This window comes from Trachemys scripta, chromosome 1, assembly GCF_013100865.1.
Source record: "Trachemys scripta elegans isolate TJP31775 chromosome 1, CAS_Tse_1.0, whole genome shotgun sequence".
Taxonomy (NCBI): Eukaryota; Metazoa; Chordata; order Testudines; family Emydidae; genus Trachemys; species Trachemys scripta.
The window spans coordinates 68,242,388-68,267,761 of record NC_048298.1 but is presented as its reverse complement, the minus strand read 5'-3'; the positions used below and the strand labels follow the sequence as shown (position 1 = coordinate 68,267,761).

Here is a 25,374-nt window from a genome sequence, read left to right as displayed (position 1 = left end):
AGCTGGTGCCTGGAGCCGGCCCTGCTTACAGTGAGTACTACCTTACTCCACAATGAGTTTGATCATAAGCAATGAGTTTGATCATGAAGTTCTAAGGAGTGCATAAGTAAGGCAGCAGAATGTGGACCTTCATCATTCATTGCAGTGAGAAAGAAAAATAATAACAACTATGAAGGAAAATATCCTCAAGTAACCATCACAAACACAGGCAGAAACTTCTAAACACTAAGTGCTCCTATTATCTCATTCTAATAGGAGAGGCCAGCTAGCATTTGTTCTTGTTATTCACATGCCTGTTGTGCATGTAATTTTTAATCTTATAATACGGATAATTTGTGGTCTCTGAACGTGCAGCAGGTGTTGTGCTTAAGGGCTTACACAAAATGGTGCTATCTGGGTTAATGCCAGTATCAAAAATGCCATTTCACTTTAGAATAATTATAGTGTTTTGTAAGAAAATGCCCACACATAAGAGTCTGCTGAGAAAGTACTCCCTGTGCTGAAATAAGATAAAGAGCACCTTTGTCTGAACACTCTGCTGATTTAGTGTTTGATTAATAAACAGGGGGAGGTAAACCTGGGCTTCTTCCTGATCAGAGAAAACACTGTAGACAGAGGAATCAAAAACAATCAATGCACTAGGTCCTGTTGATACTAAAGAAGGAGCCATGTTTAAAATGACATTAAAACACAATTCAAGTATGGGTTCCAGAGAACTGGAGGCGTAGCCGTGTTAGTCTGAATCTGTAAAAAGCAACAGAGGGTCCCACGAAAGCTTATGCTCGCAATACTTCTGTTAGTCTTAAAGGTGCCACAGGACCCTCTGTTGCTTTTTCCAGAAAACTGTTTTCTAACACAGTTTAACTGGGTGGCGTGCACAGAATCAAACATTATTAAGAGAATATTCAAAACCCAAGTTCACCACTAGTCAATACTGTATGGAACTAACAATTCAGCATGATATCTTGAGGTGCTGCACTGATGGAGGTGACATCCTTCTGATCAGATATAAATAGAAGGCTGTGTCCATTTGTGGGCAATAAAGATCCCTCAGCGTTTGTGCAAGAGTATGGGGGTTTTAGCCATGTCTAAGTTGTAATTTGGATATGTACTTTTCTATATCATTATTGCATATAGGATTTTTCACTTCCTGTTCTTCTATCCTGTAACTCAGATGCTACACTGAAGTGGGTTATAGCCCATGAAAGCTTATGCCTAAATAAATTTGTTAGTCTCTAAGGTGCCACAAAGACTCCTCGTTGTTTCTGCTCCAGAAGTGGCAGCATTTCAAAAAGTGGTTGAAGTGATTCATGGCCATATATGCCTTTTGTAAAACACCTTCGGATCCTCTTGGATGAAAGGTGTTGTAGAAATGTAAGCTGCTTTGTCTTATTCGCAAATCCCTCTCTTCAGTAACAATAGGTTACTGACTTTCAAGAGTGGAAAACTGCTGCTCACACAATTATTTCCTCACTAAGAATACACATTTATCCAAAAATAAGGGTTTTCTGCTAGACAGATTTTCTTTTCTTTCTTTTTTTTTAAGATGTCTACCATCTGATTACCACCATCCTCTGAAGTGGGTGCCGAAGGATCCGTGTTAACGGAGCCTGAACACTTACTCCAGATGCTTGCCATGGGCTGCTTTGGAGGAAGAAAGCAAAGTGAAACGTGCAGTCTGAAACTGGTTTATTGTGGTCACCCCGGATTGCAGTTTTAGGCGACATTCAGTCTCAGACCAGCCAGTGAAGCTCCGCTGTCTGACAGCTATGGGGTGGGAGCGGGGTGAGAAGAGGGGGAGGACTGGGAATAAAACCCCATATCCAAACTACCTACACGCCCAGCCCTAGATTAACACACACCAGTGCGGCTGCTGAGTTTTGCAATCCAGCTCCCCAGCTGAGCACTCCCAGAGCCGCCCGCAAGCAGGGCTGAGCTCCTGCAAACTGCGACCCCAACCTTCCCGCAGGCTTCTGCCTCTGACCCACGGCCGGGGCGTGGGAGGAGGGGTGGAAGTTGAGACCTCTGGTTAAAGGTCACCGATGGCTGGGGAGTGGGGCCGGCCAGAGGGCGAGGGGTGGGGGCTGGGGAGTAGCCGGGGAGGTGGGGCGGGGCTCCCCGCTCTAGCTCCGCCCTGGCCGCGCTAGGACCCTTTAAATAGGCTCCAGCGGCGGCTAGTGAGCTTGAGACCGGCTGCGTTCCCTGAGCTACTGCGCTGCGGTGAGTATCCGCCCGCACCCCGGCCACGCTGCCCGGAGCCGGCGGCGTCTGGCTGCGCTGGCGCCGCAGCGGGGCCCCGCCTTGTGACTGGGGGTCTGGCCGGTCCGAGTCGGGGGCTGCTGGGCGGCGCTTGGCTGCGAGGTGCCCTGGACACGCGCTCCCCAGGGCTACTTAACAGCCCGCGCGCAGGCTTCGCGCTCCCCCCTGCCGGCTTGCGGCGTGGGTCAGAGACGTGACTCCCGGGGCGGTGAGCAGGGGCCCGCGGTGTCGGGCTAGTGCAGAACACGCCGCCGCTGCCCTGAGCGGAGTTCCTACTGCCGCCTTTCAACAACCCCCAGCCATTGGGCTTTCCGTGCGGGGCCTGGCGTCATTACAGGTGGCTCACGGAAAGGCTTCGGGGTTCATGACCCCGTGTAGGGCCTGTGAAGCTGAGCCACTGTCTACCAGTTCCTATCCTGACATCCTTCGTGTTGGGACATCCACTGTACCCTGGCATGTCTTGCCTCCTGAGTGCAATGACTCCTTGGGGCGGTGCATTCGTGTTGGAGCCTGAAGCTGGCCCAACCAGCAATGGGGCAGACAAGCCTCGAGTGACTAGGCAGTGATTTTAAAATGGTAGCAAAATGGCTTTCACTACCTGATGAGAACAAAATACCACCTGTGTGGGTTTTGTTGTCTCCTAGTAAACTTAAGTGTCCCACAATTCTGGGCATTTTTGCTAAAATATATTGGATTCATTGGGCTAAGGGCTGGAGTTACACCATCCATGCCCCTAGGCACAGCATCTTCAATGCCCACCCTGCCTACAGTTGGTGTTCGTGTAGCACACAGTTTTAGAAAGGTGCCCTTAGGATGCTGGTGCCCCTAGGCAAGTGTCTAATTGGAAATCCGGCCCTGCCTTTCTCCTTGGTCAAATTAAATCCCTGGATATTGGATGGTTAAATAATGCTGATACCAGTGGGTGCTTTATTAATTAGTAGTTTACTAGAAATGCCTTGAGCCTGATGTGCGTATATCCAGATGTATATACTAGATTGATACTTGCAATAACTTAGTCTCCTAAAACTATGCTATATAGCAGGGGTCAGCAACCTTTCAGAAGTGATGTGCCGAGTCTTCATTTATTCACTCTAACTTAAGGTTTTGTGTGCCAGTAATACGTTTTAATGTTTTTAGAAGGTCTCTTTCCATAAGTCTATAATATAACAACTATTGTATGTAAAGTAAATAACATTTTTAAAATGTTTAAGGAGCTTCATTTAAGATTAAATTAAAATGCAGATCCCCTGGACTGGTGGCCAGGACCCAGGCAGTGAGTGCCACTGAAAATCAGCTTGCGTGCTGCCTTTGGCGCACGTGCCATAAGTTGCCTACCCCTGCTATATGGTATTACATTAGCTAAGTTAACTAAACAGCAGTTTCTGTTGGGAAATGGTAGTGTAGAATCAGTGGCCCAACTTGTTGTGAGGTAGCGAAATCAATAATATCTTCTATCTATGAATCTCCATCCTCATTTGGGAGGGTGGAGAGGGAAGAGTTGCTGCAAAATTGAATAGGGGGTCTGGAGGGTTTGCATTTCAAAGTTTTTGAGTTGACTGAAGGCAGGAAGGTGTGCATGGACTAACATACATAAATTCAAAACATCAGTTTATGAAGCAATATAAATTCACTTATCTGATACCTGTGGAAAAGAAGTGTATACAGTTATGAACACTTCAGGAATGGAGGTTGTTGGTAACTTTGAAATGTTCCTAACATTATGGTGGTTCTTTCAAAAGTTTACAACTGAACATTGACTTAATACAGCTTGGAAACTTCTTTATGCAGAAGAAAACCGCTACTTTTAACCATCTTAATTTAAATGAAACAAGCACAGAAGAGTTTCTTCACCTTGTCTAATTTTTTTTTAAACTTTCCCTTTATTTTTATTCAATACAGTATGGTACTGTATTTTCATGTTGTGGGGTTTTTGTTTGTTTTTGTTGCTGCTGCCTGATTGTGTACTTCCGGTTCCAAATAAGGTGTGTGGTTGACTAGTCAAGTTGTAACTCCGGTGCTCATAATTCTGAGGTTCCACTGTAGTGGATATGTGTGCACATAGGCATATTAGCTTGCCCAGCTGATTACTTATGTTCCTGGCCAAAACAATTCTATTTTAAACAGGTATTTCTGTCACAATGGTTACATAGTAACACATGTTGTGTAGTACATGACTAGAAAGGCTTGGTGTGGTCTCTTGTTAAAGCTACTAGAAAAGCTAGTCTGATGTACATCTAAAATTGATTTGATGTAAGATTAGTAGCTTGAAAGATTCTGTCCCCTTCCCTTCCCCCAAATAGCTCTCTTCACATAACTTCATAAGCAAGAGCTCTCTTTTTTTCTGAAGCAGCGTTTACTTCCAGAAGTTCAAGTACACAGCAGTTATCTAACTATTGAGTGCTGACAATGCTGCACAAGACTGTTCCTGTCTAAGAAACTTGCATGTTTTTTTTGGAGGGGGAGGAATCTCATGCTATAACAGCCTGTCAGTAGAAATTATAAATACTAAGTACTTCTAAACACTAAATAGTAAACACTCCACATTTCCCTTTTTCTAGGTTGCCATTTTATGACCGCATCATAGTTAGTTTCCCCCCAGATGCAGTTTTTTAAAAACCACAAACCATCTAAAAGTAGTACAACATTTTCCAGACTCTAAGGTGAGGTTTTTTGAGGCAGCTTTGTGAAGATTGGATAGTTGGGGTGAGGACTCTGGCTATTTTTGTCAGGTTCCACGACTGAATGGTTGAACCAGCTCCTTGTGCTCAGTGAACAAACTTACAGGGCTTCTGCAGGAGACAGTCCTCTCATCCAGTGGAATGCAAAGCAACAGTCCTCTTGTGTTGAGGGCATGGGGCAATCTCCATTGGTTCAGAGCATCCTAGTTTTGCCGTGCTTTTCCGAACAGGATTCCAAACAGCTCACTGCACCATGACCTCTCCAATCAGTGGTATGTGTTTGTGTATTTGGTTGTTTAGTATCAAAGGTGGCTCACTGGGCTCTTGTGTGCCATGGGGAGATTGTACTAGTGCATGCTCTTGTATGGAAGTGTTGTAATGATAATGCTAGTATCTGCATACTTGTTAGACCCAACTAGTTGAAGTGGGACAAATATTGAAGTGGAAAAGGGAAAGTGTCAGTTTGGGGGGGCACAGCAGAGCAGGAGAAATTAAGTATCGAAATGTTGCATTTTCCTGTCGGCCAGGACTCCCAAAACCCAGAAACAGTTGTTTGCAGTTAGCTTGTGAAAACAAGTTGGTCATGAACTGTTCAGCTATGGGAACACTTCATGCAGTTTTATGTAAAATATTATGTGCATGGGAGTAACCCCACTCTTTAGGTTCCTGTTGCTTTAATTTTATAGCTTTTCTGCTCCTGGCTGGCTCTCACAAAACTCTAGTCTTTTGATTGCATCCAGTGGAAACTCAAACCCAGGTATCGTTTTTAATGTGTAGCTAATGTAGAAGGCGTCTGGATGGGGAGCTGCCTGGAAGGCATAGCTCTATCCATGCACCTCCTATTGTATGTACACATCTCTTCTTTTGGTAGCAAACAGGGTTGGGCACCTAATTGCAGGGCACAGTAGCTACCTCTAGGTATTCTTGAGGCATCCTCACTGCCTTGATCCCTTTGCATTCCATGGGAGTGTGGCTTAGCACTTTCCCCACATGCTGCTGTTTAGCATATTGCCTCTTCACCATTCTAGGTAAAATATCTTGATCAGTTTTGGCTCTTGTGTCCTTCACTAGTACATTGAGCCCTCTGTCATGGCTAAAACTTTTGAAGGGTTAAAGTTGGCTTCTTTTCTGGACTGCCCCTTAGGCAAGATGTCCTACTTGTGACTTTACACACTCTGCATGTTTAAATGCAAAAAACACAAGTCCAAGCTTCAATAAGAATCAAAGCTTTAAGGTCAGCCGCCTACAGAATTCTTGCCCAATCCTCAGAGACATGCTTTACTTAACATAGTATGAAATGTGAGTTCCTAGACCAATCACTGAGCAAGGGCAAGCAAATCCCTTTAAGATAAGGTGTTTCTTAATGTAGTATGAAACATCTCAAACACTTGAATTTGTTTATTTTTTCAAAAAATTGCCTAAATGCTAGTGACTGCTGACTTAACCCTATATTCCCATCAGTGAACAGCACTGAACTGGGGAATGGGAGGGGGTAGTATAGTTGTGGCTTTCAATGTGGAGTAAATAAGAGCACCGCTCTGAGAAGGGGTGCAGGGGATAGAATTAAGTACCTCTTGGCAGGCGCATACTGGAAGTCCAGGTGTACGCTCCTCTGGAGAAGAGGGTGGCTGCCAAGAACTCATTAAAAACAAAATGGTTCAGAATTCTAGGGTACCATTGGTACAAACATCTGGAAAACTTAGTACCACGTCAATGGCTCTTACATTCATTAAAGGCCTGCCTGAACTAGCAGAAGGCTTATCAAGTTCTGCAAGCAGCTTTCATGAGCTACAGCATCCTCACTACCCTTCTGAGAACTGAAATCAGAATGTTATTAATCTGCCTGTGGGGCTCTAATGTGTAGCATAGCTCATGCTAGAATAATGTAGACAGAACAACTGCTATCTAGCTTTTAAGTGGAAAGAATTGATCTTTAGGGCAGACTAGGTATAGTGTTCTCTAGCTATCTGACCACTCTGAGGTGCTGTATGTGGAACAGATTAACAGACTGCTTCTCACTGAAGTCTGTCTTCTAATCTCAACTGCTTGGATGACTTGTGCTGATTAGCTCAAATACTGCTATTGCTGCTGTAGAAGCTCCTATGGGAATGTTAAAGGGGAGGACAGTTGGCCGTGGTTTCGTCAGGGACACCCACCTTCTTGAAGCACTAACCTTTGTTGAAGTTTGAAAATCAAAAGCCTTAAGAACATCAAATTCTGACTTCCTTTAAATTCTGTCTAGGTACTTGCATGGCCTTTATCACAGTAGTATCTGCATCTTGTAATTCATAATGGATTTTATCCTCTCAGTGCTTCTCTGGGGTATGGCAGTGCTTTCCCTATTTTACAGATGGGGAGCAGAGACCCAGGGTAGATTAATTGACTCTCCCAGAAAGGCTGTGAACCTGGGTCTCAGTCCCTATACCCCATCACTGGGGCTGCCCTTCTTCTTAAATATTCTTGTAAGAAAGAAGATGAAATTAAAGTGTGTGTGTGTGTGTGTGTGTTCAAATGTGAAAATCAAAACCAAAAGGCAGGTCAGTGCCTTGTAACAGTGCCAAAGCCCTGTAAGGCCCAAGAAAGAAGCTTATTTAGTAAAATTTCAACTTGGCATGTTCTGAGTCCCATACAAAGTGGGAAGGAATCTCTTCTCCTTTTAATGTACAAGGGTTTGGAAGAGGAATGCAGCCTGTATCCCTCTTTCAGAGGACCCTGTTTGCCATGATTGATGTCAGCTGCTGTGTGGTAGCACAGCCAAACACTTGAATAAAAGAAATGGAATCTTAATTTTTAGACTCTACAGTGAGGCCAAGAATGACAAATAGTGGTGTCATAAAACAAATCTTACTAGCCTGCTCAGAGTATTCATTATTGCCAACCCATTGAGAAGCAACAGTGCTAAGCTCTTGGAAAGTTTGCACAAAGAAATATTTCAGTAATTAAATTAATGTCCCCACCATAAATGGAACAGCTACTAAGCCACTTTCTGTATTAAACAGAACAGTTCCGTAAACCTCTGCTTAAGAATTCACTTAAGATGTCCCCATTTGAGTTAATCAGTTAATCTTGTTTTCCCACATTCCACTAGTGGCTGTCTTCCCCCTCCCCCCCCCCCCCCATCCCATTGAGCAAAGGTCTCTTAGCAGTTACTTAGCAACACTCCTTTTGTAGGGCATGCTGTCACAGTTTCAGTACAAGGGCACCTGTATTTTCCCCTCTGTGATTTCCCCCCAAGGGCACCCACTCAAAGGTTTCCAGCTCCCAGCCCTTCCCTCTCCTGGGCAGAGACCTGCATCTCACTTGTTTCTGACTGGATTTTTTTCAGGCTTTATAGCTCCCTGATCTACACTGTGATATTCCCAGCAAGCCAGTCTGCCTAAAGGCTAGTACCTACACTTGACTTGACTTTCTCTGCAAGGGCTGTGAACAGTATTGCTAGTTGTGATAAGTTACCACACAGCTCCTTCTAAGCAAGCACGTTTACTCTTAAGGGAAAAACGTTGAAGACAGCATAGAATAACAATAAAAGAACACCAAAGGTCACCCCAATGCCAGTCTGGGGTTCTGGTAGGTGTCAGCCCTTCAAATCCCACCACTGGGTTTCCTCTGTGGCTAAAGGTCTGATCGGTCTCTAGACTAGGAACCAGAATGAAGGCCCTGACAGTTTAAGGTCAGTCCACTTATTCCAAAATCCTTGGTCTGTTGGTCTCTGGAGAATCTGGTTTGAGAGCCTCCCAAGCAGGTGGTACTTCCCTGGAGGTGTTTATGACCTCGGTGCTTTGCTTTAATAATCTCCTCTTCCTCTCCTCCCCTCCCCCCATTGTTCTCAGTTCCTCGAGGAGCTGTGGTAACCTAGGCCCCATGGAGTGGATACAGTCCTTGGCCTACAAAGATGCACAAGCCATTCATATGCTTAATACAGTACGGTTTCCCAAAGATAGTGACTCGGAAGCATTCCTTTGTAGGACACACCATGCCACCCCTCCACAGGTATCTGAAGCTCAATTTAACTCTAAGGCAGGTGGAGCTACTTGAACAGAGCTCCTAATTTTGAATTAGGGCTGCACAATGGGGAGAATAATGAGCTGAGCAGCTCAAGTCTGAAGCTTAAGGAGGTGTTGGAAGCAAAAAGATGGCAAAGGGGAAGATCTTGTAAGTAGGAGGAGTGTTGCTCTGACTTTAGGGTTGCCACATGTCTAGTTTTCGATCAGAACAGCCGGTCGAAAAGGGATCCTGGCGGCTCCAGTCGGCACTGCCAACCAGGCCATTAAAAGTCCAGTTGGCGGTGCAGTAGGGGCTTAGGACTAAGGCAGGGCTCCCTAGCTCCATGCGGCTCCTGGGAGTGGCTGCCAGGTCCCTGCAGCACCTACACACATGGGAGGCTCCAAGAACTGCCCCTGCCCCGTGGGCTGGCTCCACAGCTCCCATTGGCTAATGGAGCTGCTGGGGCAGCACCTGCAGATGCAAGGGCAGCAAATGGAGCCTCTCTGGCCATCCATGTATGCAGGGACAAGGTGGCAGCTTCCTGGGAGCTGCCATAAGTGCTACTGGGACCATGCACCCCAAACCCTCTCCTCTGCCCCAGCCCAGAGCCCCTTACTTGACCCCCCCCCAAACCCCTCCTCCCTGGCCCCACCCCAGAGCCTGCACTCCCAGCCAGAGTCCTCACCTCCCTCCCACACCCCAATCCCTGCCCCAGCCTGGTGAAAGTGAGTGGGGAGGGGGGGAGGAGAGCAGGAGATGGAGGGAGCAGGGGCAGGGCTATTTGGTTTTGTGCGATTAGAAAGTTGGCAACCCTGTCTGGCTTGTAAAACACGTGCCTGGGGAAAGGAAGAATATAAAAGACTAAATGAATGGTGCTTAGCCTAGCTTCTCTTTAGACACCATAGTGCCAACTGTGGTGCTCAGGAAGAAACCCTATAGATCTGCTGAGGTAGGAGTTGGTCATGATGTATGCATGGTTCTCTTTCTACAGATTTTAACTTTCTTTTAAAATTTTAGCTAAGGTCTTTTCAGAAACTTTTCAAATGTAAACTGAACATAAACCAGAGGAGTGTTTTTTTCTTTGTCTATAGGTGGGCAGCAGCAGCAGTTCCTCTGCTGCTTATTGGTTTGCCAAGCTGCAAAACGCAATTAAAATGATACAAGTCAGTCTCACAACTCCAATTTGAAACCCTGCAGACAGCAGTGAAACTATCAAGAGCATGGGCGGTGGGTGGAGTCCCCCTTTGGGGAGGCTAGCCCCTGCAGCCAGAGTCACAAACCCTCCCACCTGGAGGATGCACCCCCTCCCCCCCTTTGGCTGGAGGTGCCCTGGGCTGGCTGGAGGCCCAAGTGCTCTCCCCTTGACCGGAGGAGCCCCAGGCCAGCTGCAGGTGCACCGCACCTCCCTTCCCCAGACCCCAATCAAGGGTCTCACTTGCATCAGAAGAAGCTTTTCATATGTCCCATGCAGGTTCTGGGGTGGCTGAGGAGGTGGTATTTGCCACTCAGCATTCTGGGTTCATCACTAATCTCTCTGGAGCCTAGGGAGGGCCAGCTGCAGCCTCCCCTGGCCTATTATACCCTCTGCCCATGGTCAAGAGTCATACTGACAACTACTTGTTTTCCCCAAAGGGCAGTAGCAACTAGGAACAGCAAAGACAGGTCTGAAAGTGGGGTGGGAGAGGAACAAGAGCCAACAACTAGAAAAAAGTAAGGGGAGCGGGCATGAGGAAACAAGCAGCTGAACTCTGAGATTATTTTCTCATTAAAATCCTGACTTTAAATCTGCTTTATAGAGGAGTGCTGTTGCAGTGAGAATTAACAATGTCTTTATTACAAGTAATGAACAGTTTCATTTGAGAAACAAAATCCAGTTGTCCCAAGGGCCTCCCAGTGTCTAACTTAACTGTAGTGCTCTTCTGCTTAAATTGGAAATTTTTTTTTCAGCAGTTAGCTTTTGGCATTCGTAGAAGTGCCATCGTAGCAGCACTAGCTTTCCTTTTATGGCTGTAGGGGGTGGAGTCTCTCCACGAGCAAATATTTAAGTATCAAACCAGTAAGTGCAATAATGTTCCTAAAATTTACTACAGCTTAATACGTGACAAGAAATAATACTACATGCTTGTGGTTGTCAGCCATTTTCTTTCACAAAATTCTACCTTGAATATTTGGGTTCACAGAACATGCCTGCCTGGTGAAGGTGAGGTTTTTGTCACTAGCATGAGGATGCCTCAGAAATAATTCCCATTAACCACTAAATTTCAGACACTAGTTCAGAAAAAAACAACTCTTAGCATAGCAAATTGCTCTCCAGTGAGGCAAACCTTATGGCTTATGCCATTTTGACTCTGCAGAAAAACAATCTTTGTTGGCACAATTGGTTGGCTTCTTTCAGAAGAGAGACAGGATTAATGAAGCATAGAAACTAAAATTACATCCATCTGGGAGGGTGTTCATTCAAGGTACAGTAAAGCCATTATGCATGCAACTTTGTGCATATCCAATTCATGTAACTTTCAAAATCCTGAACAGGGAATGTAAAACGTGGTTTTGGGGAGGCAGTATCTTCTGTTTCCAGGTCATTCTGTCAAATGCACCAAGCAATATTGCATACAACAGTGGGAACTTAAGTGTTTAAAGATTTGTTCCCTAAGCTTATTTGGAGGCTCCTGCAGCATTACAGATAAGCCCATAAAGGCTATTTGACCCTATGAGTACTATCTGGGATGTAGAATGTGTTTAATGGTCACAATCTGACTACTATAGACACTTTCTTGTAAAACTAGGCTCAAAACAGCCAAAAATCTGGCAGACCAGCAGCATTGTGTTAAATGACTACAGTTCATAGCTCACAAACTCTTTTGTATTGACTCTAAGATTGAGAACAATTCAGTGAACAATCTTGCTGCTCTCTCTCTAACTGCTGGTGTATCTTCCACAGAGTCAGGATGCCGAACTGGGGAGGAGGTAACAAGTGCGGTGCCTGTGGACGAACAGTCTACCATGCTGAAGAGGTTCAGTGTGATGGGAGGAGTTTCCACAGATGCTGCTTTCTCTGCAGTAAGTATTCCTCACATGCTGCTTTTTTGTCTGCCAACTCTCTGCAGTGGCTCTATTGCATGTCAGACTGAACAGTGTCCGAGCAAGATGCTCTTCTACAAATGTATTCCTAGGGGTTACATAATAAAGGCTCTGACTTGGCACTTGGGAAACTGAATGGCAGTGCAAGTTGCCAGAGTGCCACAATTTTGGGGGGCCCTCAGGAATGCTATGAATGCTGTCACTTAGATTAACTTGCCACCCTTTCCCTTACACCTCATAAGGACCTCCGTGTCAGAGGGAGAGCTCATCCAGAACCACTGAGAAAGAGTGTCCCTCTCCTCTGGTGTGGGAGAGGTCATAAAGAGACATGTTAAACTGAGCCTAGATCTCTCCTTCACAACCTTATGCCTGTAAAAGGCAAGGAACATATTTTGGAGTGAGAAACCTACATTTGAATTCTGTCCGATAGGTAACGGCACAGCAAGAAGGCTGGATTTGTTTAGATACAATTTTGTAGAGCCAAGCTTCTGCCTCTGAATCTGTTGGAAAATAGATGGAGGGCTGAAGGAATAATTAAACGAACCTACCCCCTTCCCTCTTTCACCCAGGTCCATGTAGATTGTGTAAGATATTAAAGCATCAGTAGTTTGGCTGAATTTCTAACTAATACATGTAGCAGAGCCAAAATCCTAGCCCTCCTTGGCATAGGAGGCTGTGGGTTATTTCAGATGAGTAGAGTCCAAGTCACTATTTTTCAGTCTAACCAACTCATTCAGGCATCAAATTTAGCTTTTTCTGCTGTAAAGATTGTTGTTTTTTTGGAAAAAGGTAATCTTATAAATTCGCCAACTGCCTGTCTAACAAAATCAAAGTACTTCAACTAATTGCAAGTATGCTGTGTCACTTTGCCCAGCTTTCTGGCTTCAGCTCTCTGGGGACCAGAACTAGGGTTCAGCCTTGGTTTATAGGAAGCTACAGTTACAAATGGGAAAACTTTCAAAACTAGCTTGCCATGAATAGATGCAACATCCCATCTATGTGTGACGATGGGATATAGGTGTGTTTATGTTCCTTTTCCTGGTACTCTACAGCAATTATAACAAATTATTTGGCTGTGGCTCAGTTGGCTTAAGTTCAGATTTCATAGGAGTTTCTCCTATTAGAAACTTGGAACATGCAGTCAGACAGTTGGTTGGCTTCACTCAGTGAAACATACTAAACCAAGGTCATGTTTAGTTTTGCTGCGCTTAAAACATAGACTTAGTGTATTTTAAAACTGATTAATTGCTCTTAATTATAAAATGCCATGTATCAACTGTCTACTGCAGGGGTTCTCAAACTTCATTTTACCCCCTTCTGACAACAAAAATTACTACATGACCCCAAGAGGGCAGACTGAAGCCTGAGTCCCACCACCCTAGAGGGGCCTGTAACCTGAGCACAGTTGCCCAGGGCTGAAGGCCTCAGGCATTGGCCTCGGGTGGTGGGGCTCGGGCTTTGGCCATGGGCCTCGGCAAATCTAACACCAGCCCAGGCAACCCCATTAAAACAGTGTCGTGACTCGCCTTGGGGTCCTGACCCACAGTTTGAGAACTGCTGGTCTACTGAATCAATGCAATAAACAAAGGTTTCTGTGTATTTTGAAGCTTACTGCTTTTTTTAAGCTAAGTCTTAGAGAACTGGGTTGTAGTTGGGCTTTCAGTCCAACCTGTATCCTGTACAGACCTCAAAATGCTATGACTGAAGAAAGGGCACTAAACGTAGTTACAAGAGCAGTGTTTAGAAGAGGGAAGCAGAAATAGCTGTAGTCCTTACTGATGCGACCTTGGGCAAGTCTCTTAACTCTGTCCTCCGATCAATCTCCATAATACATCCAATTCTTTCTTGCCTTCTAAAATGTTCTTGTTCACACCTGCTTTCATTCTTCCTGAAGCTCTGCATTCCTTGGAAAAGGAGGATCAGCCACTTGCAATAGAAAGACCCAATAATTACATCGTAGGCTACTGAAAGCAATCTGGTTCCTGGGTTTACAGTTCTAGTCTGGTATCCATAAAAAGTAAACATAGATCCTGGGGTTCTAATAGCATTACAAAAGTTGTGGGGAAGCAGTTTGTCTATGTGAACAGAGGGCTGTGAACAGTCAGCCAGGTAAATGCTTCTGCACTGATACAGATGCTTGTTTCCATGTAACTTGAAGCAAGAGAGGAAATTGCTGACTTTAGTATCTGGTTTTCTGTGTAACCTCATTAATCAAACTACAGCAAATTTCCATTCTTTAAATGTAAGCATTACAAGGGTGGGAGGGAATAGAGCCTTTTTATGAACTAAACATAATTCACCAATTCAAGAGAAGCTGCCTCTTCTAATTTTCAGCAGTTCCACAGTTCATTAGGAAGAACTGTGGATGGAGAACTTGTGACATCTGGCATTTGACACGTTTTGGTTTACTTCATGTGCTATGGTTGAAAATGGCCCCTTCTGACAACTTAAAACTTTTTTTCCAGTGGTTTGTCGGAAAAACTTAGACAGCACAACTGTAGCAATTCATGACGATGAGGTTTACTGCAAGTCCTGCTATGGAAAAAAGTATGGTCCTAAAGGCTATGGCTATGGCCAAGGAGCAGGCACGCTCAACATGGACAGAGGCGAGAGACTGGGCATCAAGCATGACAAGTAAGTTCAACTCTTCACTATATCTAATGGCAAGATATACAGTTGGCATGTGATCTTCATGTTGTGCCAAAGGCTCTTCATGCAGGAGTTAAAGGCCAAATGCTGTTACAGATGTATAATGTGGCTGTGATCTAAACACACATCAAAATGCCAGCATATCCCAGAGCAGAATATTGAAGTAGAGAGACACTGTGCAGGTCAGAGGTGCACTGAACCCATGATGCCTGTTCCTGCAGTCCTGATGCACACAACTTCCACTGATATCAGTGGGAGTTACCTGTAGGCAAGGACTTCAGGATCAAGCTTTTTTAATCTCTCTGGATGACTAAAAATTGTATTGTGCTGGTTACTGGCTTTATGCAAGTGTAAAGATTACCAACATGGCTTGTTTAGTAGTCAAATCCTACTTACTGGCTGATAGGCTCATACACTAAGCTTTGACAAGGTTGTGTTCTAGTTATGAATTAAAATAAAGGAGGATTTGATGTTGTAGAGACATTAAATCTCTATACAGAAACTTAATCCTGCTCTGTCTAAATTTAAAGTGAATTTCAGTCTCGGATATAGCAACTAGTGGGCTAGCTAGTAGCAAAAGTGTGATAGAATTGGTTCTTACAGCAGGCTAGGTGAAAGTACTTAAAGATGTATCGAAACCTGCTCAGAGTTGGAGTTTGCTATCTAAACAGCAAATGCCATAACTAGTACACACTTCTGATGACTTCACGAAAGGCTTAACTTGGACATCTAGTTCCATTAAAGTTCAACTGCTAGTAGCTCAGGCTTTCTAAAATTCCAGCTTCTAGATTTTAACAGCTGATATGTAAATTCTCATGAGGTTGTTCAGTCAGTATCTCCAAATGTAATTTAGAAACTGGCATACTGACTTGGAGTGGCTCATCAAGTCACTATTCAGTATTAGATACTACTTTGCGGTGTTTACGCCTTCTGGATAACTGGGAAGTATTATGACATGGAGGAAACTTAACACCATGCAGTCATTAACTAAATACAAGGGCCAGGTAGGCCACTTATGATGCAAAATTCCCTTAAAATAGCAGCTTCTCAGCATGGAAAACGCCATTTAATCAAACCAGTTCAGTGTCACTTAAACCAAGATAGAGGTGAGGGAGGGTTTTAAAGACAAATGCATGTGTCTGGGGCTGCAGTCATTATGGAGTCTGGCAAAACCTAGGTTAACTAAATACAAATAATTTGTGTATTTGTAGCACATATTCAGATATCTCCCAGCTCTCCTCCTCCTAGAGCAGTGTGCCCTTGTAAGGGGACATGGAGGAATGTTCAGGGGACATGGCTGGGAGGGAGGGCCACCCAGCCCTGGTCTGCCCTCAGCTTGACCCTGGCCCTTGGCTCTTAGCTCCAACCACAGCTCTGGCCACAGCCTTGGCCTCCTTACCCGTCCAGCCCTCCCCTCCCCTCCCCAGGATCTGCAGCCACACTCCCAGCCATGGTTCCTGACTGTGGCTCAAGGGAGAAGGGGTGCAGAAAGGGGCAAGGGGTGTATGTGACATGAAAAGTTTGGGGACCACTGTTTTAGAGGGTAAATAGGAGCACAAGACTGACCTACTATATACCTGTTCCTTCTAGCACACCATCTCCTCACCGACCTACAACAAGTCCAAATACTTCAAAGTTCGCTCAGAAATTTGGAGGTGCAGAGAAATGCTCTAGATGTGGTGATTCAGTTTATGCTGCTGAGAAAGTAATAGGAGCTGGAAAGGTAAAGTAGGATTTTGATCAAGTTCTTTGCTGAATAGGGTGTGGGAGACAGGGGGAGACACAATCAAAACAAGGGCAGCTGAAAACAAAACTGTTTTTGAGCATGTTTAGCCAGGAAAAAGTCAGGTAGGCCAATTATTGTGATGCTATACTAAGGACTTTTGCAGCTTCTCAGCATGGAAAACTCCATTTAATCAAACCAGTTCAGTGTCACTTAAACCAAGATAGAGGTGAGGGAGGGTTTTAAAGACAAATGCATGTGGCTGGGGCTGCAGTCATGTTAAATTCTGGCAAAACCTAGATATATTTAGTGTTTTACCTAAAGCATAATATTTCTTTGCTAACTTGCATCTGAAACAATCTGTTAAAAGAGCTGGTCTTGATCACCAATCATGTTTCATTATTTAAGTGAGGAAACCCAAAACTCCTTGAGTAGGATCCTTGCTGCTTTAGGCTACAGGAGTCTGTACCTATTGCTATTTAAATGTTACTTTCAGGAGTCTCTTGTACCTAATGTGTCTAGTAAATACAATGACTTGTACTCTTTGCTGCTTTTAGCCTTGGCACAAAAACTGTTTCCGATGTGCTAAGTGTGGGAAGAGTCTAGAATCCACAACCCTGACCGAGAAAGAAGGTGAAATTTATTGTAAAGGTAAGATGAAGAAACATGCATGAACCAACTGCCTATAGTTCAGAGTAACATGCTCTCTAAAGACCAGAGATGTTCAGTTCAGATCTGGAGTCACTCTGGGGTGGGAATCCTGTGCTGACATATGATCAGGATTCCTTCATTTTGACAGGGTTGGGACACTTAGCACTGCAGTATTGCTCAAAATTGTTCTGCAACTGTGCAATATTACTTAGTGATGTTCTGTTTGAGGCATAGTTAAATGGCTTTAAATGCTCTATTCTCCAGCATCCTTCCATAAATGTTGCTTTGGAGCAAGCAGACTGCTGAGCAGTCCTGAGCAATGAAGTCCAGTAACTTGCAGGCATCCTAACATGTCTTTCTGGGGAAGGGGAGGAATACTGCAGAATACCAGCCTCAGAACACCAGAATACCAGCCTTGGAAAGAACTTTGGCCCCAAAGGATTTGGATATGGCCAGGGAGCAGGTGCCCTTGTTCATGCTCAGTGAAGGAGTAAAATCCAAGACTGATCAGGATTCACCAAGATGCCTTCTCTGCAACGAGGCGCAGCTTAAGTGTTACTAGTTACTGTGAAACTGCCACTAATGTGTAACAATATTGCTTAGATCGAGCTTTTTACCAAATACTAAAGCACTACATATTTCTCTATTTTTCTTGTGCCCCACATGTTAATGAACACTATTAGCACTGTCATTCCACTTCAATAAAGCTTTGCATATTGTGACTACTTTTTTGTTTGTTTAGCCTATCTTTAAATTATCAGGTAAAAACTGCTTACCCTGACTCACCAGTATAAAGAGCTTGAGACCAGTGCTGGATTAAGGCACGTGGACCTAGCTCCCCAGCACCTGGAGTCATGTGTTTACACCAGTTTCTGCTTAACCTAAAAAGCTTCTAGCCCTTGTGACTGGGGGAGGGAGGAGAGCCTGAAACAGGTATGAATTGCCCTATGTATGCCAATAGGGGTGTTAATTCAGAGACCCGCTGAATAGGGGTACCCTTGGCAACACCTCCTCAGCAGAGGACACTGGCATGAGAAGGGTCAGGGAGCCCTGCTCACTTATCTAAGCAGATGCATTCTAGTTATGGGGTAAGTACTAAAGGGGGGGAGGGTATTACTAGATAGCCCATCTGGGGACCGAGCTTGGGGGGGAGGGGGAGAGCACTGGGAGTGTGCCTAGGGCCTTGGGTTTGCCTTAATTTAGTCGTTTCTGTCTACTCTTCTGCTTGCTGCCCACTGTAGAAATACTAGGTGAAATCCTGTCTCCTTTGAAGTCAATGACACAACTCCCAGTAACGTCAGTGGGTCAGGATTTCACCGATAGGGTGTACGGTGCTAGACCTGAAGGATTCCTGGAGAACTAGTGACACTACATCAGAAGAATTTAAAGCTGGGGAAGTGAACATTTCTTTTGCCAAAGTTCTAGAGAAACTCCAGACCCCTGAAACAATGAGGAGAACTTGTCATTGTGATTTCCTGAGCTCAAAACCTAGGTCTCCACAGCTTGAGCTCAAGAGCCAGGCTGTTGGTGGAAAGCCTCCATGGCTCAGGCACCAAAAGGGACACAACCCCCACCCCACTAGTGGGATGCATAAGCATCTCTGGCCACCCAACTGTGGGCTGACCATCCCTTTCCAAATTCTCTCTGAGCCCAAAAGAAAGAAAGCACAAAGGACCATCTTTCCCTAAAGTAAAAATGAGTAAATACCCCTCTCCCCACCCTCAGGGGAGGGGGACCCCCATCAAGGCTTCCTTTATACATCCAAACAAACTCAGCTTCTCACTTAAATTTTTAAAGGTGATTGGCAGGAAGATGCTCGTCTCCAAGTAAAGTAACTCAAACACTTAAGACCTGATACAGGCATGGTAGTTTTCCCTCATGAACTGTATCTTTTGTGGGGGAAGAAACCATCTCCTGGCAATTGGGGGTGGGCTCAGGAGAGAGAAACAAAAGGAGCTTAATTTATCATCCAAGCTAAAGCCCCTATTGATCCCAGTCTAACCTATGCACAGTGTTACAGTCCTGGAGTTTGACTAAAGTAAATACTTTAAAAACAAAGTTAAAAGGAAAGCCTTTATTACTAATAGAAAATATGAGGGGAGAGGTTGTGTTTTTTGTTGTAGCTAACTTCCTCCACTAGCTTTGATACAGCTACCATCTCCAAAGCAGTGAGATTACATCAAGGTATCAGCATAACTAGAATAGTTCAAGCATTAATGCTGGAACTTAAAAGTATAGAGAAGATAGGCAGGCATGTTGTTTGTGCATGCATCTAAAAACATGAATGCCCTCTGGTGCTACTGACAAAATCTTAAGATGTGATTGAGTGATGCCCTTTTATCAAGGACTTTTCATCAGTCTCTCTACATGTAATGACCACTAATATTTTCAGTCTTACACACTGTTGTCTCTTACTTCAGAGTGTGGGGTTGCGATGGTAAAGTGGCTCCCATTCCTGCTGTGTGAAAGCACGGGGTGTGATTAAAGCCATTTCTTCATGTCCATGGGCACATAGCTGTTTCTAGCTTCCAGCAACCCATGAGTAGCCAAGTGGTTAGTTCACCTAGTGTGACCACCTGCTCATCACAGGCCACAGAACATCACCCCCTCCTCCTGTATTAGACCTTGCTAACAGCTGACTGAGTTACTGAAGTCCTCAACTCCTGATTTAAAGATGTCACATTACAGGGAATCCACCATTTACACTAGTTCAAACCAGCAGGTGACCTATGCCCCACCCTGCCAAAGAAGTTCTAATACTCTGTCCTAGGGGAAAATTCCTTCATAACCTCTCTTCCCCCCCCCCCAACCATCAATGAGTGTGTGGGCAAGATCCAGCAGTCACACAGCTGGAAAAGAAGTCTCTGTACTAATGCTTTTTTGTCCTTCTTATTGGAAAATGGTCTTTGCTGAGCCCTCTGCAGAAGGAACAGTAACACAAAGAGGGGGTCTCAGCATGTTTGTTAACAAAGCAAGGTGTTTTCAACACAGAACTGCACCTTTTAACACTAAGTGCTGCTTCTACACTGGGCAGATGACTTGATGACTTGTACGCAAACTGAAACCACACACACCAGCCCTAGGGGAAACTTTGATGTCAGGCCAAGGTTTAGTTATTAACTGCTGGGGTGAAGCCAGCAGAGGGGACTCATGATTTGGATTTTTTTTAAGGAGGCATACAAAGCCCCTGACTAGTGGTTTTTTAATACTATCACTATTCTTTCCTAGTGACTGCTGTAGTTCAAAAATAAAATGTCAAGAAGTTGCAGACTGAACCAGAGCTAGTCAAGAGTGCTTAACTTCAAGGCTAGCCCATGCCAACACCTGCTCCCTGGCTCTTGATTGGGAAGCTCCAACAACAGGAGCTAGGCTTCTACACCGAGTGGGGGCATATTGCTGAGACCGTTCCACTGGGCTCATCTGACCATTTCACATTAAGCAATATGCAAGGAATGCATATGACTCAATCAAACTCTCAAGGAGCAAATTGATGCTTGGGCCAAAGTCTCCTCTTCTTCTAGGCCCTGTTCAGTAGGCACACAATGGATGACTAACCCATAGATGAGGACAGGCTGTTTAGGAGCAGGCCCACAGCTCTGGAGTACACCCCTGCCACAAGTAAATCTGAGCCCCAGCACAGTCATTTCTATTAAGCACACACCTCTTTATCCTGGCTGCGCCACCAGCTGCAGAATTTAATTTGACAATTTCTAGACTGGCCTGAACAGCAGTGAAAGGTAGCTGCACAGTGGTCATGGCCTGTTTCTCCTAGTTTTCAGAAATAACTTAGTCAGAGCCCCCCAAGTCCAGGCATCAGTGCCAGATGGAAGCATAGGGTGGATTCATGTAGCTAGGTTTTTTTTTCTCTAAGGAAGGCTTCATTCTTACTCTTCACCCATCTTTTTTTTGAAAGCTAGCCACAACAGGCCTCAGTGGTTTGTTGCCCTTGGACCAAGCCATATTCATCTCCCCCTTGAGAGCGAGTAGGGTGAGGCAAAACAGCATTTACAAAATAGAATGTAGGAGGTAGTTCTATAGCAGCTCAAAGCAAAGGTCTACCTCCTCCCACAGCCCAGCTGAAAGTGCTCGAAGAAAAATGGCCAATCATGGAATAATGTGCCAACTGAGGCAAAGTTTCCTCCTAACGTGAGACAGGTAGTGGGTGCTTTATGCAGGAGGATTTACATTCCCTCTAAAGCTTTGCCATTGAAAATAGAACTGTGGATGTTGCTGTTTAGCAGTGTCTAACCCTTTTGAATCTTGCTTAGCTCATGGCCTCAATAATAGCTGGTAGCAGTATCATAAATTAATTAGCAACAGAGGGTCCTGTGGCACCTTTAAGACTAACAGAAGTATTGGGAGCATAAGCTTTCGTGGGTAAGAACCTCACTTCTTCAGATGCAAGTGCCAGCTCCACATGCAGCTTCTGTAATGCCAGTATCGCCAATCCTGAATGTACACAGCAAGGCAGAATCCAACCAATGATACTTTGTAAATGTATGTCAAGGGTTCCCTGCAAGTTGCCTGGAAGAGAGAGAAAAAGCATTGTGACTAGACCATGGTCCCATCCTGGGCTGTACCCAAGATGCACAGTTCTATGGGAGACAGGTCCTTTACACCCCCAATCCTGGGCCAGGCCAAGCACCAACCTGGTCCTCAACATAGCTGGGGACAGCCTTAGGGTTGCTCTCACTTAACGCCTGGCTGCCAGTTCCCCCAAGGAGCCAATCCAACAGCTGGGGAGTGCCAGGGCATGTTAATACCACCTTTCCCCAGCTACACTAAAAGCTACTTGAAGTGGGGTTGGCGATCCTTCTTTAGCTGGTCAATCTGCATTATGGCTGCTTTGTGCTACTAGAGTGACATGAAGCAGCCTTAGGCTACGTCTGCACTACGGGATTACTCCGAATGTACAGAATTCGATTTTTGGCAACCGCTTGTTTAAAGTCAAGTGCATGCAGCCATGCCAAGCACATTAATTCGGCAGTGCGTATCCATGTACCGAGGCTCGTGTCGACTTCCGGAGCATTGCACTGTGGGTAGCTATCCCATAGTTCCTATAGTCTCCCCCCCCATTGGAATTCTGGGTTGAGATCCCAATGCCTGATGGGGCCAAAAATTTGTCACGGGTGGTTATGGGTAAATGTCGTCAGTCAATCCTCCCTCTGTGAAAGCAATGGCAGACAATCATTTCGTGCCCTTTTCCCTGGATTGCCCGGGCAGACGCCATATCATGGCAGCCATGGAGCCCTTTCAGCCTTTTTTTACTGTCACCGTATGTCTACTGGATGCTGCTGACAGATGCGGTACTGCAGCGCTACACAGCGGCATCCCCTTGCCTTTGCAAGTTAGCAAAGATGGTTACCAGCCATACTGTACCGTCTGCTGCTTTGCAAGTTGGCAAAGACGGTTACCAGTCATACTATACCGGCTGCTGCTGTCATGGGTGCTCCTGGCCGGCCTCGGTGAGGTCAGTCGGGGGTGCCTGGACAAAAATGGGAATGACTCCCCAGGTCATTCTCTTCTTTAAGTTTTGTCTAATGGAGAATCAGTCCTGCCTAGAATATCAGGCAAGCCTACTAAAGAACCAGAGAGGCAAACGGCCGCGCTGGTCAGAGCCCCAGACATCCTGCAGAAATGAAGAGGTGCATGCCATTCTAGGGGGTGCCCCTACAACAACCCCACCCATTGCTTCCCTCCTTCCCCACCCCTCCCAGGCTACCTTGGCAGTTATCCCCCCATTTGTGTGATGAAGTAATAAAGAACGCATGAATTTGAAACAACACTGACTTTATTGCCTCTGCAAGCAGAGATCAAAGGGGGAGAGGGGAGGGCGGTTGATTTACAGCAAAGTCGAGTGAACCATCATTCTGCACTTGCTCAGCCTATAGCTGAAAATGGGAATCTGTGATAAGCACAGGCAGGACTGAATCTCCATTTGTTTGTGGGCCTTTGGTTGACACTGGTAAAATACAAAATGTCCCAGGATATGTATGTTGGTGGACAGTTCTAAACGGCAGCTTTATTTTTTTATTTGCAGCAAAATGTAGAGGTCTACGTATCTGTTTGTGAGCCCTGGGAGCAAGGGGTAGGCTGGGGTAGGTGCGACCGCGTGGTGCTGCCGACTGGGAGAGCAGCCTGAGGCAGAAGCCTCCAGCTGGCATGATATTCCAGGCAGGACTGAATCTCCATTACACAAAACTTAAAGAAGAGAATGACCTGGAGTCATTCCCCTTTTTGTCCAGGCGCCTCCGACTGACCTCACCAAGGTCAGCCAGGAGCACCCACGGGACGACGATGACGGTTACCAGTCATACTGCACCGTCTGCCATCCGCAAGGCAAGGCAAGGGGATGCTGCTGTGTAGCGCTGCAGCACCGCGTCTGCCAGCAGCATCCAGTAGACATACAGTGACAGTGAAAAAAGGCGAGAAATGATTTTTTCCCCTTTGCTTTCACAGAGGGGAAGTAGGGGGGGCTGACAACATATACCCTGAACCACCCGCGACAATGTTTTTGACCCTTCAGACATTGGGAGCTCAACCCAGAATTCAAATGGTTTTCAGAGAGTGCGAGAACTGTGGGATAGCTACAGTCATCAGTTGCCCCTCCCTCCGTGAGCGTCCATTTGATTCTTTGGCTTTCTGGTACACTTGTCTCAGCTCCTTAAGTTTCACACAGCACTGTGTTGAGTCCCTGTTGTGGCCTCTGTCCATCATGGCCTTGGAGATTTTTTCAAATGTCTTTTGGAACGGAGTTCTGATAGAACAGATTCATCTCCCCATACAGAGATGAGATTCAGTATCTCCCGTACGGTCCATGCTGGAGCTTTTTTTTGATTCTGGCTGTGCTGATGAGCTCTGCACGGTCACCTGTGCTGATCAGCGCTCCACGCTGGGCAAACAGGAAATGAAATTCAAAAGTTCGCGGGGCTTTTCCGGTCTACCTGGCCAGTGCATCCGAGTTCAGATTGCTGTCCAGAGCGGTCACAATGGTACACTGTGGGATAGCTCCCAGAGGCCAATACCGTTGAATTGCGGCCACACTAACCCTAATTTGAAATGGCAATGTCGATTTCAGCGCTACTCCCCTCGTTGGGGAGGAGTACAGAAATCGATTTTAAGAGCCCTTTATGTCAAAGTAAATGGCTTCCTTGTGTGAACGGGTACAGGGTTAATTCGATTTAACGCCGCTAAATTCAAACTAAACTCAGTGTAGACCAGGCCTTTGTATGACTGAGGATATGGCTCCAAAAGGTTAACTAGAGCATCATTCTCAGTTTCCCAAGGTACATTAACAACTTGGGAAATTCACCTCATTAGCAGAGGTGAGATAGATGTGTCAGGCTGAATGGTAAGCACCCTTGCACTATAAAATAGCCCCATTGAGCAGAAAACCCAAGAAGCTGCCTCTGCCAGGAGTGTATTTATTTTAAACATGAACTTGACTGGGGACGCATTAGTATGGTTCCTAGGTTGGATTAATTCTTGCTCTCCACATAATCTGTATTCCAGAGTGCATGAATACATAGACTACATTTATTAACAGTACATTCATTCTTTACACCCATACATGGAGAGAAGCCCTTCACCTTCTCAAGTGCATGTTGAAATGCTGACGCTGCACTGTACGCTACAAAGGAGTCAGAACAATATACTTAAACATATAAAATCTAGACTAAACAGAGCGTAGTTCAAACATTCCTTATCAATTGCTTTTCATTATTTGTTGTAGCTACAGTAAGTAGGCACAAATACTTACAGACAACAGCATCAGCAAAATTAGGGGATGCTTGGTCTATAGCTGCACAATTTGGCATATTGTGCATTGTTCATTTCATCATAAATAAAACTACTTTTAAGTCTTGGAAAGGAAATCAGAAGTGATTTACATCACTAGAATTGGGGGTTTTCTTGACATGCCTTATGGCAAGTCACAATGATTAGTCATGGCTCCATTTTGCTTCTAGTCCTCCGGGCATTATGTTATTTAAACCACAGAAAAGCAAGGAAGCAAACTATAACCGTAATGATCAAAATTATGCCTCTCAACATAATACAGTTAGACTACCATTGAAGTGACTTCATCCCTCTTTCACAGTTATTCCAAACGTTTCAGCAGCAACAAAAACTTTATGAAAATCTGCTCTGTCACCCCATCTTACATCTGGAGTAACTCCATTTACTTCAGTGGAATTACTCTGGATTTATACTGGTGTAAATTAAGAAAATTTTAGAGTCAAGAGCAGCAATTAACATAACATTGGTTTGTGGTCTAAAAGGCTCTTAACAGTATTTAGGAGTTTGGGTGACATAATTACAGGACAAGAGTTAAAGTAATTTAATTCCAAG

At 45.0% G+C, this 25,374-nt stretch overlaps 1 protein-coding gene across 4 annotated transcripts; it reads left to right on the top strand.

The window, feature by feature from the left end:
* The first annotated feature begins 2,116 nt into the window (after positions 1-2,116).
* Positions 2,117-17,386, top strand: CSRP2 (cysteine and glycine rich protein 2). Of its 4 annotated transcripts, none has more exons than XM_034771913.1 (6): positions 2,137-2,220; positions 10,869-10,977; positions 11,863-11,981; positions 14,468-14,636; positions 16,242-16,374; positions 16,932-17,386. In XM_034771913.1, exons 3-6 carry the CDS (start codon positions 11,870-11,872, stop codon positions 17,046-17,048), a joined length of 531 nt encoding a protein of 176 aa, XP_034627804.1. In that variant the 5' UTR covers positions 2,137-2,220; positions 10,869-10,977; positions 11,863-11,869; the 3' UTR covers positions 17,049-17,386. The 4 variants fall into 4 exon arrangements, with proteins under 4 accessions (XP_034627794.1, XP_034627804.1, XP_034627811.1 ...); XM_034771920.1 differs by having other exon boundaries at positions 2,157-2,220; positions 10,872-10,977; XM_034771903.1 differs by lacking the exon at positions 10,869-10,977 and having other exon boundaries at positions 2,117-2,220.
* Positions 17,387-25,374: the final 7,988 nt, after the last annotated feature.

Bases quoted from the DNA above. Each gene is read 5' to 3' on its own strand.
- CSRP2 (XM_034771903.1), top strand. From the start codon at position 11,870: ATGCCGAACTGGGGAGGAGGTAACAAGTGCGGTGCCTGTGGACGAACA. The intron at 11,982-14,467 runs GTAAGTATTCCT...CTTTTTTTCCAG, and splicing joins CAGATGCTGCTTTCTCTGCA to TGGTTTGTCGGAAAAACTTA. The intron at 14,637-16,241 runs GTAAGTTCAACT...TGTTCCTTCTAG, and splicing joins CTGGGCATCAAGCATGACAA to CACACCATCTCCTCACCGAC.